This window comes from Phyllostomus discolor, chromosome 2 (assembly GCF_004126475.2).
Source record: "Phyllostomus discolor isolate MPI-MPIP mPhyDis1 chromosome 2, mPhyDis1.pri.v3, whole genome shotgun sequence".
In the NCBI taxonomy this organism is placed as follows: Eukaryota; Metazoa; Chordata; class Mammalia; order Chiroptera; family Phyllostomidae; genus Phyllostomus; species Phyllostomus discolor.
In genome coordinates, this window is record NC_040904.2 from 186179659 (window position 1) to 186195580 (window position 15922).

General features: G+C 33.1%; 1 protein-coding gene across 1 annotated transcript in view; it reads right to left on the reverse strand.

The window, feature by feature from the left end:
* The window catches only part of PIK3C2G (phosphatidylinositol-4-phosphate 3-kinase catalytic subunit type 2 gamma), a 263031-nt gene that overhangs the window by 224105 nt on the left and 23004 nt on the right, over positions 1-15922 (reverse strand). Inside the window, exons 4-5 of the mRNA XM_036019298.1 lie at positions 15600-15757; positions 9654-9768 (exon numbers count right to left, since the gene is read on the reverse strand). Of these exons, the coding sequence (XP_035875191.1) occupies positions 9654-9768; positions 15600-15757 (273 nt within the window). The remainder of the gene's footprint in view (positions 1-9653; positions 9769-15599; positions 15758-15922) is intronic.

The window sequence follows — 15922 nt, forward strand, 5'->3', positions numbered from 1 at the left end:
GTCTAGGAATCCTGTAAACACACATTTATGAACATCACTTTTTAACTGGAATAAATACATATTGTTATTTTATAGGATAACTAGGTTTAAATATTTTTTATTCATATCTATAGTAAGTAGTCACAGAGATGTATTGTGAAATACTAGTCATATAAAGAAAAAAAGTATTTCAATTAGATTTTATAAATTTTTAGAGTCAGGATTACTGATAGCCATTGAAGACATTTCTTTAAGAAAACTCAGTAATTAAGCTCTCTTTTAACACTTAGGTTGGCTAAGAAATGCAAGATGAGCATACTAAATATTAAAATATTGATAATACTCTAGTATTCTACAGAACATTTTCAAATACTTTTATGTATGCACATGTGTATACATACACACACATTCCTTTGGTATTTGCCATTTAAAATGTTCTATAATATAGCTACCATATTTTTAATTCTAGTAAGCTGTGTAGCTAATAAAAAACACCCTGTATTTATGTGCAAACTGTTATTTGTTGCTGACTCAATATAGGTAAAGCTATGTGATCATTTGTTTTCCTCAACCAGTGCTCCTCAAGTTTACTGTTATTTTTCTCTCAGGGGAACCATAAGGAGAGAAAGTTAAACATTATTACTTGGATAGAAAGTATAAGTTAAATTCTAAAACTAGAGTTTTTATGGTCATGGGGGTTAATAGAGGAGAGTCATGGTTTTGATCAGAGATCCTCCATGGGGCATAAATGGATACCAATGGACCTAAGAGATCTATTCAATTGCCCCACTTTTCTTACAAATTCCCTCCAGCCTTTAAAAAGAAACCCTTTGTGCCTCTATTCAAAAATAAAATGAAATTGCATATACTGCAAAAGAGGTGTTGTTTAAATCTAGAAGAAAGGTTTTATAAAATTTTTCAAGTTTAGCCCTGGTTGATGTGGCTCAGTAGATTGAGCACAAGCCTGAAAAATGAAGGGTCACTGGTTTGATTCCCAGTCAGGGCACATGCCTGGGTTGCAGGCCAGGTCCCCATTAGAGGGCTTTTGAGAGGCAATCACAACTGATATTTCTCTCCCTCTTTCTTCCTCCTTTCCCCTGTATAGAAATAAATAAATAAAATCTTTTAAAATTTTTTCAAGTTTATGATGCTCTATTAAGCTATGCATTCACAAAAGACAATAAAATTATAGCACAAAAATCTATATAAATAAAGGTAACAAAGACAAAGAGGCAATAAGAAAGAAATGTATCAATGAAGCTGGAACTTTGTATCCTTGGCAAAAATACATACTAAGCTCCAAAAAAGTTCTTTTTGTGGTATTGTATATAAAATTGGTAATACAGTCACCAACCCAGGAAATAAATGGTACAGATATTGTTTCATTTCAAGTTTTCATTATTTTTTCCCCACAAACCTCCTGAGAAGAAACATTCTGTGGAATTTACTAATACAAAACATTTAAGAACTGAGATTTAAATAGCACATTTAAACCTTAATAAGGTGAGAGGTGCTAATTTGAAATACTATGTAATTCAAATATTGTCTACCTAATTCCTTTAAGAAAAATTGAGTACTAGGTTATTTAAGCTTTAATTAATTAAAAACTGATGGTGGTGGTGGGACAGTGATTTAATTAATCTTAGTTTTTAGAAGTAAATAACACTTTCTGAGCAACAAAAATAACTCTAAAGCTCTTATATGGACTATTATAGGTACAGTAAAATTCAATTATACACCTACATTTAATTCTGATTTGCCTTGTCTTCTTGGAAAAATCATGCAACAGCTTGGTGATTCTTTTTATCAAGTCTGTTGAACAATCATAAAAGTTTTTAGAGTGTTGGAGCTAAAATATGCCATAATTCTTGCATGTAACTTTCAATAATAAACAACTTTATTTTGCACAAGTTCTTTCTTTGGGGGTATTGCTTTCAAAAGAAGATCTGTAGAGAGTACTCACATATTAGGGCATTTATTCTAGTAAAGTTATTGGTTAGAATCAAATGCAAGTGTTTATGATATTATTATTATTATTGATTACTTGTTTATTAATGATAGAAACCAAAGTTAATTTTAAAATGTTGAGGGAAGTACTTTGAAGACCTGAAAACTAAATTGAAGTCACTGAAGATGCTCTTAATGAATGATTTGTTAATAGAACACACTTTTATTATCATGTGTGGGAGCTCTCATAGTGGTGGCGCATTCTTTCCACCACTGTGACATGATTCTTTCGGTGAACCATGGTGACTTCATGGCTCACTTGGTGATTTTATAATTGGGAGAGTAAAGTTATATAAAAGAAACACACCTTAATGTATTTCTTTGCTCAAAGTATATCTAAACAGTTATAACAGAGTAGGTTATAATATGAAAATACTTTGGCTGTTCTGAATGTGCTGAAAATAATCAATTTGTTCAAGTTAGCTAAATTAAATACTTAATTTTATTGAGAAGAAAAAGATTCATTCCCTCCTCCTAGAAATATAGACAGCCCAGTTTTTACTGCAAGGAATATAAACTAGTACCTTAAAATTTATACAATATAACCTAGCCTTTACTTTGCTGGTAATAGTCTTTTTTTTTACTTTGAATAGAGGCAATTTTAATTTACAATCAACTATCTAAAGAATAAATTAATAAAAATTATCACAAGATTAGCTAAAACATTTTTAATAGTACAAATTTTCTTAAGAAGGTTACTTAAATATTCTAATTAGACTTAATGCTTGAAAAGGACTCTCTTGCTCTAATCGAAGGTATTCAACATTTTCTCTATTAAGAGTTCGGAAGACAGAAAAGACACCCACAAGTATGCAGCCACATCACACGAGTCAATCCTGCTAATGAATGAAGAGGCAGATTCTGCCTGCATAATTTAGATTTAAGAACATATGTGACAATTTTAAAGGATGATTATTAATTATCTTAGTTTTTTCCTCCTTCCTTTCATTTTTGCATTTTTTCAGCACTCTGGATTCTAAAAATCCTTGACAAAAATCAATTACATAATAAAGTTTAGTATTTTTTTAAGCCAAAGATATAAAACCTGGCCCTAGCTATAAGCCCAAGAACAATAGAGTTTTTAAGGAAGATTTTTCAGCTCCTCTAATTCTGCACTTGTGGTTTACTACTAACCATGCAGTCACGTTTTACTCAGCAAAAGTGTTTAGGTTTACTAAATTGTATTGTTTCACACTGCAGCTGATAAGGAAAATTATTTTTCAGGTGAATTAGAGAGTAAGACCTACAGCAAGATTTTTGTTAGAAAAAATTACTTAAATCACATAGGTTAGGATTAAGAAACACAGAAACCTGCACTCCTGGTAAATACTGGTCTAGGTAAGAGATAAAATCATGAAGTAACACTAAGATTTTATATTATAAATATATGTATAAATGAAAAAAACTCAAAATGGTTACAAGTCCAGGTGCAGTTACAGCTATTGCTACTCTCTGGATGGAAAGCAGGATGCAGAACCACCTCAGCAAACAGCCTGTTTGTCTCTCGTTCTCTGAATCTGTGCTCTAACAGGAAAGATAAAAAAAGTCATCTTGTCCTCCAGCCTGCCCCTGCATGAGCAGCCCAGTGGAGTCTGTGTACTGGATGAGATCACAGGAAACAGAGGACTGGGACTGAAAAGGGGATCCTACTATGGAAATGAAAATGGGGGCTTAAAGACCAGGAACATGAAGAAAGCTGTTATTTTTTTGAATGAATTTCTGTTATCTATTTAATTTATTCTAGCTTAACTTGGTTTTGTATTCCATTCTTCATATTGCTGACAACTTCATATTAATCTACCATAAGCCTATGAGAAAATTAATGCGGTTTCTGTTGTAGTTCTTTAATTTACTCTTTAGTATTGGCATTAAACTGTGTATAAAGCAGGTTTTGTGAATACTGATAATGATACTGTATTTTATGTAATTGAAGTATTGATACATTATATCTCATTTTGTGAGAACAGTTATGCAAACATGATGTAAAGTCTGCTGTCATGATTGCGGAAACATTAAACAGGGAGAAGGGGAGCATGGCTTGAGAGCAGAGAGAGAGGATGGAATGTTTGAATTGACGTGAGAAGTTTGTGAGACCAAATTAAGATGAACATTAAATAAATTGCCATAACAATATACTTGACTTACGAAAGGGAGTTTTGGCTTGCTAGGAAAGACATCCTTCTTAATTTTGCAATATGTCACAAAGTATAACATCCTAAATGCTTTGGTGATTAAATTTAACTTTTGTTCAATATGCCTTTTTGGAAAGGTGTGCATATTTTTTCCATACGATCTGAATTCTTGGTTCACTAATATTCTGTAATATCTTGCTACTTGGAATGTGAACAGTGGGCCTGGAGCATTAGCATCCCACAGAAGTGCCTTAGACATGCAGTCTCAGGCCCCATCACCCACCAACTGAATGAGAATTTTTTTTAACAACATCTTTGGGTGACTGGTGAACATGCTAAAATCCAAGAACACTGTTTTAACAAAATCAATATAAATGTAGAAAATGTGTAATTTGTATCCATCTATATATCATACCTATCAATCTACCTACCTACCTAGCATTGTATTTATTTAGATTAACCCCCCTTTTAAGATTTAATGTATTACTTTACAAACCTTAGTAAAGACAAGTGAGTTAAAAGATAGAAAAATATGATTTAGGAAGAAATAAAAACAGAGCGTCACAAATGTACTATTGTCAAAATTGTGAAAACGTATCCTGACCATTGACATTTTAATTGTGATGACAAAAGGTTTAGCTACTTCCTCAAAACTTGATTGATTCAGCAAGTAGTTACTTATTGAGACTGGTTTAAAAAACAAAGACACCAGTGGAAGACACAAAGGAGTTTAAATATGAAGGATTTACCCTTCTCTAATCCAAAGTGGATGAGGCACTGCTAAAAGTAGCAACTAAATATAATGTATCTCTTTCTAAAACAGAACAGATTAAGAAGCATAGTTCTGATAAAGCTTAAAATGAAAAATGTGTCTACATAATAATATAAAAGTAATATTTTTTTTGTGAGAGGGATATTTTTCTATTTAATTCATTATATTTTAACAACCATATATTTTTAATTGATTAAGGCCCACATTTTACAGGAATTCAAAGCAATCCATACATAATGAAAAGACTAGCACCAGCTTAATATAATTTTTACATTTGGAATTAAAGATGTCTAAAATGTAATCCTAATGCTCATTTGTAAAGTAGAAAATATATTTAAAAATTTAATTTTTAACAGATAAATAAATTGAATTTAAGGAGGTTAACTCATTTCTCCAAAGCAACAGTAATAGTAGCATTACCAACAGTGAGTAAAATTTGTTTTGATACTATTTATTTCCTTAAACATTCTCAAAATTCCAAAAAATAAATTAATTTTTGTTTCATCAGAAATATGGAAATGACATTTAGAGCCCATTTTTAGTAATTACAATTTTCTTTAGTTCAAGTCTTTTTTAAACATTTCCTGATTAAAGATTTTTAAAACTGTTAAATGTCAGAAAATAAGGGTCCTGTAAGTTATGTTTTCTTTTTCTTGTGTTACGTCTGAATGATGTGGATTGAGCTATACACCCATGTTTAGTGCCCCAGGATATGATCACTACCCTGTAACTTGTCTCCAAGCTGCCCTGTATCATGTCGAAGGCTTTGCCACAGACTAGGAAGACTGTGGGCTGCAGTGCCAGATAAATCTGGGCTGTCCTGACCTTGGTGCTTCCGAATTTTACAACTTTTAGGAAGTCATTTAATTGTTCCTAGCCTCAATTTTCTCATCTGTAAAATGGAAATAATCATGCTTCTCTTACGTGAAAATGAATGGTGCTGCATGTGAAAATTCTTGCTTTTAACAATGAAGTAGATTCTGTTCTTGTTGTTGTTGTTATTACTATTATTATCATCTCTATGCTACTTCCTTCAACATCCTTCCTTTTATCAAAGCTCCACTTCTCCAAAAGCATAGTTTATCTTTCTGGGTATTAAAATTTTAAATTCTTATTCATTTGAACTCTTGGTGGCTTTTGTCATCAGAGAGGAAATTTTTTCCTTTAGAGCACCGCTAACCTCTTCAGGTGACTTCTTGAAACCATCCTGGAATTTAATTCACCATTGATCTGTCCTGTGCCTTCAGTCCTTCCCTCTTTATTGGCTTTTCCCCTCCACTAGTGAATATTATTAGGTATCTCTTATGCACTTTCTTCAAATCTTCAGACCAATTCCCCTCGGCACATGAAACCCTGTCTTTCTCCTGGCTCTTCTCACCACACATTGCTTCTGCCTATGTGTTTTTATTTATCATCTTCTATTGTTCTTAACTCATTGCAATCTTGCTTTTCTCTCCTTCATTTTACTAAAACTACCCTTATGTGGGTGGCTACCTAACTTCCCAACTGTCAAATTTAATGGTGATTTTTCAATATTCATCTAATATTTATTTTCAGCATTTGATGGTACATTTACTTGGTATTTGAAGCTTTCTCCTTCCTTTTTGTGAAAAACACATTTTCTATGGTGACCTGCAATTTATATTGATTTTCCTCAATTCCATTTTTCTGTTCTTCTACCTCCTTCTGTTTTTCAAATATTGATGTTCTCAGCATATTTTTTTTTGGTCACTTTCCCTATGTGATCTTATGTGTTTTGAAGACTTCATTCCATGTTAGATCATTCCCTGATCTAGGCCTATTTTCCTAAAATCTCATTTACGAAAGTTGGATGCCCCTTGGCACTCACATACTCAACACATCTCAAACTTGATTAATCATCTTGCATGCCTAAAACTTATGTTTCTTGACATCTATGTCATTGATATTCAACTCACCATCAAACCTGGTCAACGTCACATACTTCTCCCTCCCATGCAGTCCCAATAGTCAGTCATCAAGTGCCATGAATCCCACCATTTTCATGCCCTTGTGCCAATACCTCTTGTCTAGCCCCACTGCCTAGGCCCAGGGGTGCCCAGCCCGTGGCCCATGGGCCACATGTGGCTCAGGATGTCTCTGAATGAGGTCCAACACAAAATCGTGAATTTACTTAAAACATTATGAGATTTGTATTTTTTTTTTGTTTTCATTAGTGTTTGTGATTTAATGTGAGGCCCAAGACAACTCTTCTTCTACCAGTATGGCCCAGAGATGCCAAAAGTTTGGATACTCTAGCTAGACTTTAGCTCAAGCTCTATCAATCTTTCATAAGTTCAGTAATGGTCTCCTTATTCTACTTTCTAACTTGCTTTAAGCATACATTATTATTTATACTGTCATTTAAGTGCTTTTTTCCAAAGAAATAACTTATTTTCTTATCCTCCTGATAGCAAAAAAGCAAGTTAATAGTCGAAGTTTTATAAATTAAAAAAGAAGAATAAATATCTGTATTATAGTCCTTTTTCAAGGGTAACTACTCTAACATTTTAGGGTATAGAGTTTTGTCTTATATTTAAAATAGAAATATACTTATTTTAACAAAAATTAATATATTAAAATATGGTTTATAAAGGTATTTTGTCACCCTTACAAGCAATGATATATTAAAGTGTGATGCAATATTTTATTAATCTATGAATTCTATGCCATATTATAATAAAATTATGTTCATGACCTATTTTACCATTATTTGGGAGTATTATTGGAAATTTAGTTTTGTTGTGCTGTTTTTTTCTTTTGTTGTTGTTAGAAATCATGCTATGGTAAATATACATTATATGTAACTAATTTGTATAATAGATCAATGGCTATTATTATTATTATTACAATAAAATCTAGTGAAATACTCCTGATGAATTGTGGTACTACAACTGTTGGTGACTAAATTATTACTTATTGCATTATTAACTTATTATGCTTTACCTGTGTTCCTGACATAGAAAAACTTTATGAAGATTTCCAAATATTTAAGGACATATTTGTATATAGATTGCATAGGAACAAACTTAAAAAAATTGGATTGATTTCAATATTAGAAAGAATACTAATGAATATTTGCTTATTAAAATAAATTATAACAGTAAACATAAGCTATTATTCTCAAATAGTAAGAAAACCCTGATATATACATATCCTTCAATTTCCTTTAGGAAATAAATGACTATAATTAATCTATACTGATACTTGGCAACTTTATTTTACTAAAACCCAGGTAAATGAATTTTTAATAGAAATAGATGACCATGAAAACATTTTAGAAATCCATTATGTTTGTATTAGCACGAAGAAAAAGAGTGGAATGACATATACACCATTTTCAGCAGTCAACTACTAACTATCTAATTATGGATGACTTATCCTTTCAAAATTTTACGTAAGTCAAGGTCCACATTATACTTTCCCAAAGTTCTGTTCTTCAATACTTTTGCTTTTGGGATGCTTCCTCCTGATGATACTAAATGGATATACTTAATAAAGTTTCTTGTTCTTTGCATCAAATGTTAGACATCAGCCAATGTCCAGATGTACATTCAGAGACTTGCACATTCAGAAGATGAATTTTAATGAATGGGTATTCAGTGTAAGATTGCATCACTGGAGTGTTTCTCCTTGCTCCTCAGATACGCTGTTAAAACCTTATGTCGGCTGGTAGAAGATGCTGCCTAGCCATTGAATGCTGCCAATCTTTAGACACTCGTAGAAACACAAAGAGAAAATGTAAATGGCAATACACCTTATTAAACATTTTATCCTGTATTTCTTTCCTGTTTATAAGAACTATGCAGTATTGGCAGAAAACCATTTAATTTCTTACAGTCCTATTATATTTTCAAGTTATGTCTTCAAAGAATTTCAGGATGAACAGCTATTGTGGTTTCTATCAAATAAGTATTGGCAGTTGTCATACTTGAGAACAGGTTTTTCTCATGATTTTAAAAGCTTCTTGAATAATGAAATGAGAAAGGTATTTTTAAACTTACTACCTTATTCAAATGTTACTAAAAATTTATTTACCTGGCTTTTATTAAAATGATAAAGTTGCCAAGTATTAGTATAGATTGATTATAGCCATTTATTCCCTAATGGAAATTGAAGGGTATGTGTATATCAGGGATTTGTTTACTATTTGAATATAACAGCCTATGTATATTGATATAATTTATTTTCATATGCACAATGTTCATTATTATTCTTTCTAACATCTAAATCATTTAAATTTTTAAAAAGTTTTTTATCACACTCAAACCCCATATGATTTTTAAAACTCAGTACTTAATCAACATACTAATATCATTCCAATTTTTAAAATTACTTATTACAAAATAATTTATTTTTTAAAATTGTGATCAGCACTAATAAGTTTTATTACAGGTAAATTTAGTTGGTTTTTCCAGGATATTCTTGGTGTCAAAACTGAAAGTCTCATATCCTGGGAACCCCATAAGTCCTGGGAAAACTGGGATGGATGGTTGGTCACCCTAGTCACAGGTCAATCAAGTATATGTTGCCATTGACACCCAAAATACAAAATAGAACCAAGAATAAGATTGCCAATATAACTCATAACATTTTCAATTCACTTTAAAGGGGCCACATTTGATTTAATTATTTTGGTCAGGAGGGTACAGTGGTTGTACAAAGTCTGATTAAAGGGAAAAAAGTAAGTGCGGCTTGACATAGGTTATTGCAATGATAAAAATTTACCTTTGTAAGCTACTTACTTCTGTAAGAATTCTTCATAGCCACATATACTTAGAAGACAATCTTTGTGGAATAACTGGACATTTGTGCAAAAATGTATAATTTCTGTAATTAGGTCCTTGACAAGACAGTTAGCTAAAAACAAAGGTGAATAATAAAAAGTTAATATGAGCTTATCATACGTGTTGGCTAGGAAAAAGCTTTGGGGCACAAAAAGTGATATGCACAATTATGACCTATTGTAGCAGTCTAGTTCCATTAAGAGGAACTGAAATGAAATATATCTCATTTATTGGCTTCATTAGATTTGGAGATATTTTTGAAAAATATTGTCTGCATTTTTTTATTAGCCTGTCTTTTCATATTATATAATAGAGCTAGGTATTGTATTTTTGATATTAAAATCTTTGGTACATTGTAACTGTGCATAAAACATATCCTGCTGTGGTTGGCCTTAAGGACTTGGGAGATGCCAAAGAGATTACATAGTGAGTGATAAGTGACAAGCCAGGAGTCTAAACTGAATCTATCATTTCCAAAGACTGTGCTCTTAATGATTCCAACTCTGCAAAGCTGACTTTTCCTTTCCCAAGTAGGAGTCACCCAAAGTTCTCCCTTGGGCAACATTATAATAATCTTAATGAACATGTGGTTTCCTTTTCTACATTTTCTGAGCGTAAGCATACTAAAATGTAAAGGGCCTTATTCTTTTATATTTACATTCCGTAATCTCCTCCCTCCTAAATTTTACATGCATATGATATTTAATAGTAGTCACAGCCATGCTGACTTATTACAGTATGTGTCTAAAACATTCAATTGCATTTCTCTGAGTGGTATTTTGTTGGCAAGTAATGTGTTTACCCTGCTGTGGCTCTTTTACTGATACAACTTTAAGTTTGTAAGGAAAGATTTTTGATACAAAATGGCTAATAAAAAGTAGCATACATGATATGCTGGACCTGCCACAATAAAAAAAAAAGGAAGAGTACAATGATAGATTTCAAAATGTAGGTTTTTATGGTAGATCAAGACATTATTAAAGATGTGGTGGGATAAACAAATGGTAAAGATCTCAGGGAATTATGGATTGCAGAAATACTTTGACAGGGAGAGAGTATCTTAAACACACTGCTGCTTGGAAATATTGAATGAAATAGTATGAATGGAAGTTGAAAAAAAAATATGACCACAGGAAAAATCATGACCGTAGGGCTTTGACAAGTAAGGGAGAGCATTGCCAGTGTATGATACCAGAAAACATCTTCAATACACCAGTTCACTTTAACTAACCTGATTCTCCTGTTTCCAGGACTGCATCCCCTATGCCATAGGGGGCACCCATGATTTCATCACTTCACCACAATCATCTTTTCATGTACATCAAAGACTTCATAATCCAGTTTCTACCTATTATTCCTCTCCTGTTCTTTGCTTTCATATGTCTTACTACCCAATTCATGTTACTCTTTGGATGCTTTATTATTACTTCAATTTCAGCATGTCTAAACCTGAATTATCACCTGTCTCTTTGAAGCCAACCATTAACAATGTGAGTTAAATTTCTCTTCCATTTTGTAAGCCAACAAGTACTGTGGCTTTTTTTAAAATTAGATTTTATACCTGTGTCTTCATTTCAGCAGCCAGCATAATTCTTTTCCCAGTTTCTCGTAGCCTCCCATCCCATGGAATCCTTCTCAATCTGGTGACTGTATATAGAAGGCTACGGCCCATTTGAAATTCTTTAATTATAGTACTCTGTACCTTAAATCTAATTTCTTATGCATCCTCCTGTATTCTTTTACATTGCTTTTGAGATGTTAAATATCACTGCTTTTTACTAAATCTTACTTTTCCAATGTTCTTTTTCTTACACTGGGCTCCAATTCTATCAGTTAAAGCCCCTTTCTTTTATATGTTCATTATCTCCCTGTAAAAGTTGAAATAAGTGGAACCATTTCAAAATAGAGTTTGAATTGCCATTCCAGAGAACTGCCTTGCACATCTTGCTTCTTGAAACTCTGAACTATGTGGACTGAGTCAGACCTTTGAACTGGGCTACAATCAAGGTTGTTTTACAAACAGTTTTTGGTAACTCCAGCAGAACAGCAGACTTTCTGAGGATTATGGACTCTGTCTGAAGATAGAATCAGTAGCAGATCATGTATAGCTAAAGAGTGACTGAGGTTTATAGTATCAATGGAAATTCTTTCTTCTTCTTCATGTAATTATTTCTTCTGTTATAATAACAGATAACTTCTGCAAACAGTTTTCAATTACCCTTTAATCTTTACAAACTGACTTCTACTTCCAATACTTTGGAGATTAGATGACCTCATAATAATAGTTCCATCTGTGCATGATCTAAATCTACGAAGTAGTGAAAGTAAAAACACTGGCTCTAGAATGACTTTGGAGTTGGAAATAAGGACACGGGAATTAACTTCATCACAGTTATAGATAAAGATTGTGAAACAGAGAATTCCTTGTTCAAGTCCTGGTCTCCTGGAAGGATTCCATTTCCTCAGTTTGGGGAAAACAGAGTTCTCTTGAGATCTTGAGATGAAAACTCCTTACTCACGTCCTCTTTACTATCTAAATTCTATTATTCCTTAAGTTTCTAGCAAAAGCTTCTATCTTTTATCAAAGTCATTTTTGATACCGTGGACAGAAAAGGTGCCACATACTAAACCTGACAAGCTCAGGGCGGGCCAGCATGGCAGGCCTTGCAAGCTCAGAGATCAAGAGTAACCACGTAGGATGATCTGAACATAAAACTTCTTAACTGAAAGCAGGTCATAGTGGGTAGTCATGTCCTAGGTCTTTAGCTTCCTTAACAATGATCAGTCAATGGATCTGTGTATTGTCTTTTTGCATCTAAAATGACATACCTTTGAAATGTCAGAGAAATCTGCATTTCAGATCCCTCAGGGCACACCCACCACACGAGAGCAGAACACCACATTGTTATCTTGTTCCCTGAATATCATCTTTATATGCTGTGTTAATTATTATCTACCTTGTACCCTCCAAACAAATTATGTGTCTCTCCTTTTTATTACTTACCCAATGTCAGAGGTTTCTCTGTTTTGTTTTGTTTTCTCCCGCCCCCTTAATCTATTATCAGCAGATTTCATGCAACTCTTCTTATGTCTCCTTCTTCAATTCTAATGTAGAAAATAAACTACAAGACTGCCATCTCAGGAGCATTTTCTCAATGCATTGAGATTTTTGCTTCCCTGCAATTGTCATCAGTTTGGCTGAAATAAACTCATAAAAATTCTCTGTGTGTTTGGATGGTTCTTATATAGACAGTACACTATTCAGACTTTGGTTCTTTATAGAATCTCTGCATCACTAGTAAAATGCTAATACAAAGCTGTGAGGGGAGTACAGTTGAAGGATTCGGAGTATCCCAAGATGTGCCAGTTTGGCATGCAAACTATTTTGAGCTGATGATTATCAAGACCATGTGGGGACATGAGAAACTTTATTTCTCCTTAAAGAATTTAAATTTGGGCTTTGCCCATAACAAGAGTTAAATTTGGGACAGATAAAACTTTTGATGTCCTACATACAGGACAAAGCAAGCACATATTTACCAATCATCTGCTTGTTTCATTGTACTGTGAATGACTTTCCTCTCCTTTGGAGCCCCAAGGTGCCCCAACTCATCCTTAGCTCAGAGGATCATATACACATCTTTTCAACTTTCTGTCTCTGAAGTTATCATGTACGTGGGGACTTTGACTCTCTCATGTATTTGGGGGTCTCCTATGTACATATACCATCAAATGTGTTCGCTTTCTCTTAATCTTTTTCATATTGATTTGATTATTAGACCAGCCAAAAGAATCTAGAAGGGTAGGGAAAAATTTCTTCCTCTCCCACAGACTTTTGGCACCAAAACTATTTTAAAGTAAAAATATTTGAAAATTATTTTACCTTCTCTTATCTGACTAAAACAGATGCTCCCTAAAATACAGCTACCATTCTTTGTTCTGAGCTAGTTTTCTGCAAATTCCAGGAAGGAGACAGACTGCCTGCCATTAGAATGAAAAAAAAAACAACAACAACAATATAAGCCTCCATTCTATTCTATTAAAGGTCTAAAGCATTCCCACAAAACATCCACTCTCATCCCCCCCACACACTTCTACATTAACTTGATATAAAAACCTGTAGCTCTAGGTATTCAGCAGGTAATTTATTACTGAGTAACTCCTGTGCAGGTGTGAATAAGTCTTGTCTTTTCTGTGTTAATTTGTCTATTGTCAATTAAACCATAGCAGCAGCCCCCGTTCAAATGTAAATAGAAAGAGGAAAAACTGTTCCTTCCAACAATGGCATATGCTACACTGTAAATTTTAAGGAAAATGTCCTTTCTCTTCTAATTCTTCCTCCTTCATCTCTACTCCACCCTTTCCTCCTATTCCTTCTCCTTGTAAATACTTTTAATATCTTTGAGGATGCAGACATCCTCTTTACCACTATGCATCTCTAACACTGAACTCAATGACCTAATTACTTTACTGCAACTTCTCATAAAAGTAAAAAAAAAAAGACTCTGGCTTGCCAAATTCAACACAGGAATATCTGGAGAGTGGGAGAGAGATGTTGGAAATTAAATATTGCAAATTGGAAGAACAGGAGTGGTTTCCCTAGTTCACAATTACTTTCTCTTCTGCAGCAACTGAAGCCAACCTGACCCAAGCCTTTCTGATTGGATCAAGTAGCAGAGCCTCTGATCTTGGCTATGCAATCAGAATCCTGCTTTTAGAAATTTGGAATTAGATCCAACAGAGAGATTGAAATTTCTTTAGGTAGCGGGCCAAATAGAATTGAAGCTTGAGAGCCTGGCTTTTCATATGTTCTGGAAAAGCAAAGGGAAATGAGTCAGCAGAAAGCAAGTGGAACATGAGAAGCAATTATACAGAGAGAAGATGTGGTGAGAAGCATAAGGAAATTTTGGACTACTTGTTTATCTGTGCCTTAAGTATATTTGCAAATTTTTGCTGAATTCCTGCTTTTAAATTATGTAAGAAACTCCTATATTATTTAAAAATGTTTATTCTTTTTCTGCTTATGCCAGCGAGAGTTGGTTTTTGTTAGTTTCCAACCAGATGGTCCTATTAATATTCCAACATATTGCTATATTTGTACTCACCTCTACTCAGAGCCTGGACTAGAGTAAGAAACAGCCCACTAATAATAGTAACAATAATAAATCAGTGAGAAAATATTTATTGGGTCATAAATAAATCATTATTGATTTGTCAAGAATCAATAGTTGATGTGTAGAAATTTATTTAATAGCGGCTAAATTTTGTTCAAAAACTGATATTATTTTGTAAAATAGTTAACTATAACTCTGAAATAAAATATTAAATAACTTTAAAGGCATTCAAAATAAAACTTCAGAGAAGTAAGAATTATCTAGTAAATTTCCTGAAATACAGAACCTGGGACCCATTCCCAGGGATTTTGAGTCCATTTGATCAGTGATTGTGCTGGACTATAATAGGCTAACTAACACGGTTCTATGTATCTAAGCCTATTTTACCTCATGACTTATTTATATGACAATGAAATAGTTGTTTCTAATGCATTTTCATTTACATATACTATTTTTATCTGTAATCTTAAATTTGAAATTATTCAAATTTCTTTGAAAATTTTTTTTTGTTTTTAATATTCTAAAAGCAAGTTACATACTTGCTGTACTTGCTATTATTTTATGGCAAGAAAATAAGGTATCCTAGGTTGAGGTATGTGAAGAAAGTTCTCCAAAAACAATAGCTAAACAAATGTTAACAAAATGTTTGCAGCTGTTCTCCTCTTACTTCACTTCAGGACAAAATACTAGCTAATAATAATACTTTTAATGATTTTCCTAGTGGACTCAAGGCTATGTAGCCTATACTGGCTTTATGTAGATTTTTATGCTTATTTGCAAGGTTGCTTACCATGTGGCATCAAATGAAGTAGTTGTGTTGAGTTGTCGATAAAAATATGTATACTAAACTTAGTATTAGAAAAAAGTTGATATGGAAATGCTGTAGTAGTGCTCCAGATCTTCCCCGAATTGGAATCGATGTTAGCTGCATGGTATGTTTCTCTGATTCTGAAAAATATATGGGAAAATAATACTTAGGAAAAGCTAAAGAACTACATGCAAGGTTTCCTACAGAAGATTTAAATGATGAAAACAGTCAGCGGCTGATTCGTGGCACAGTGCTGTTAGGGCAGATTGGTAACGATTATAACAGCAAAAATAACCATAAAGGAC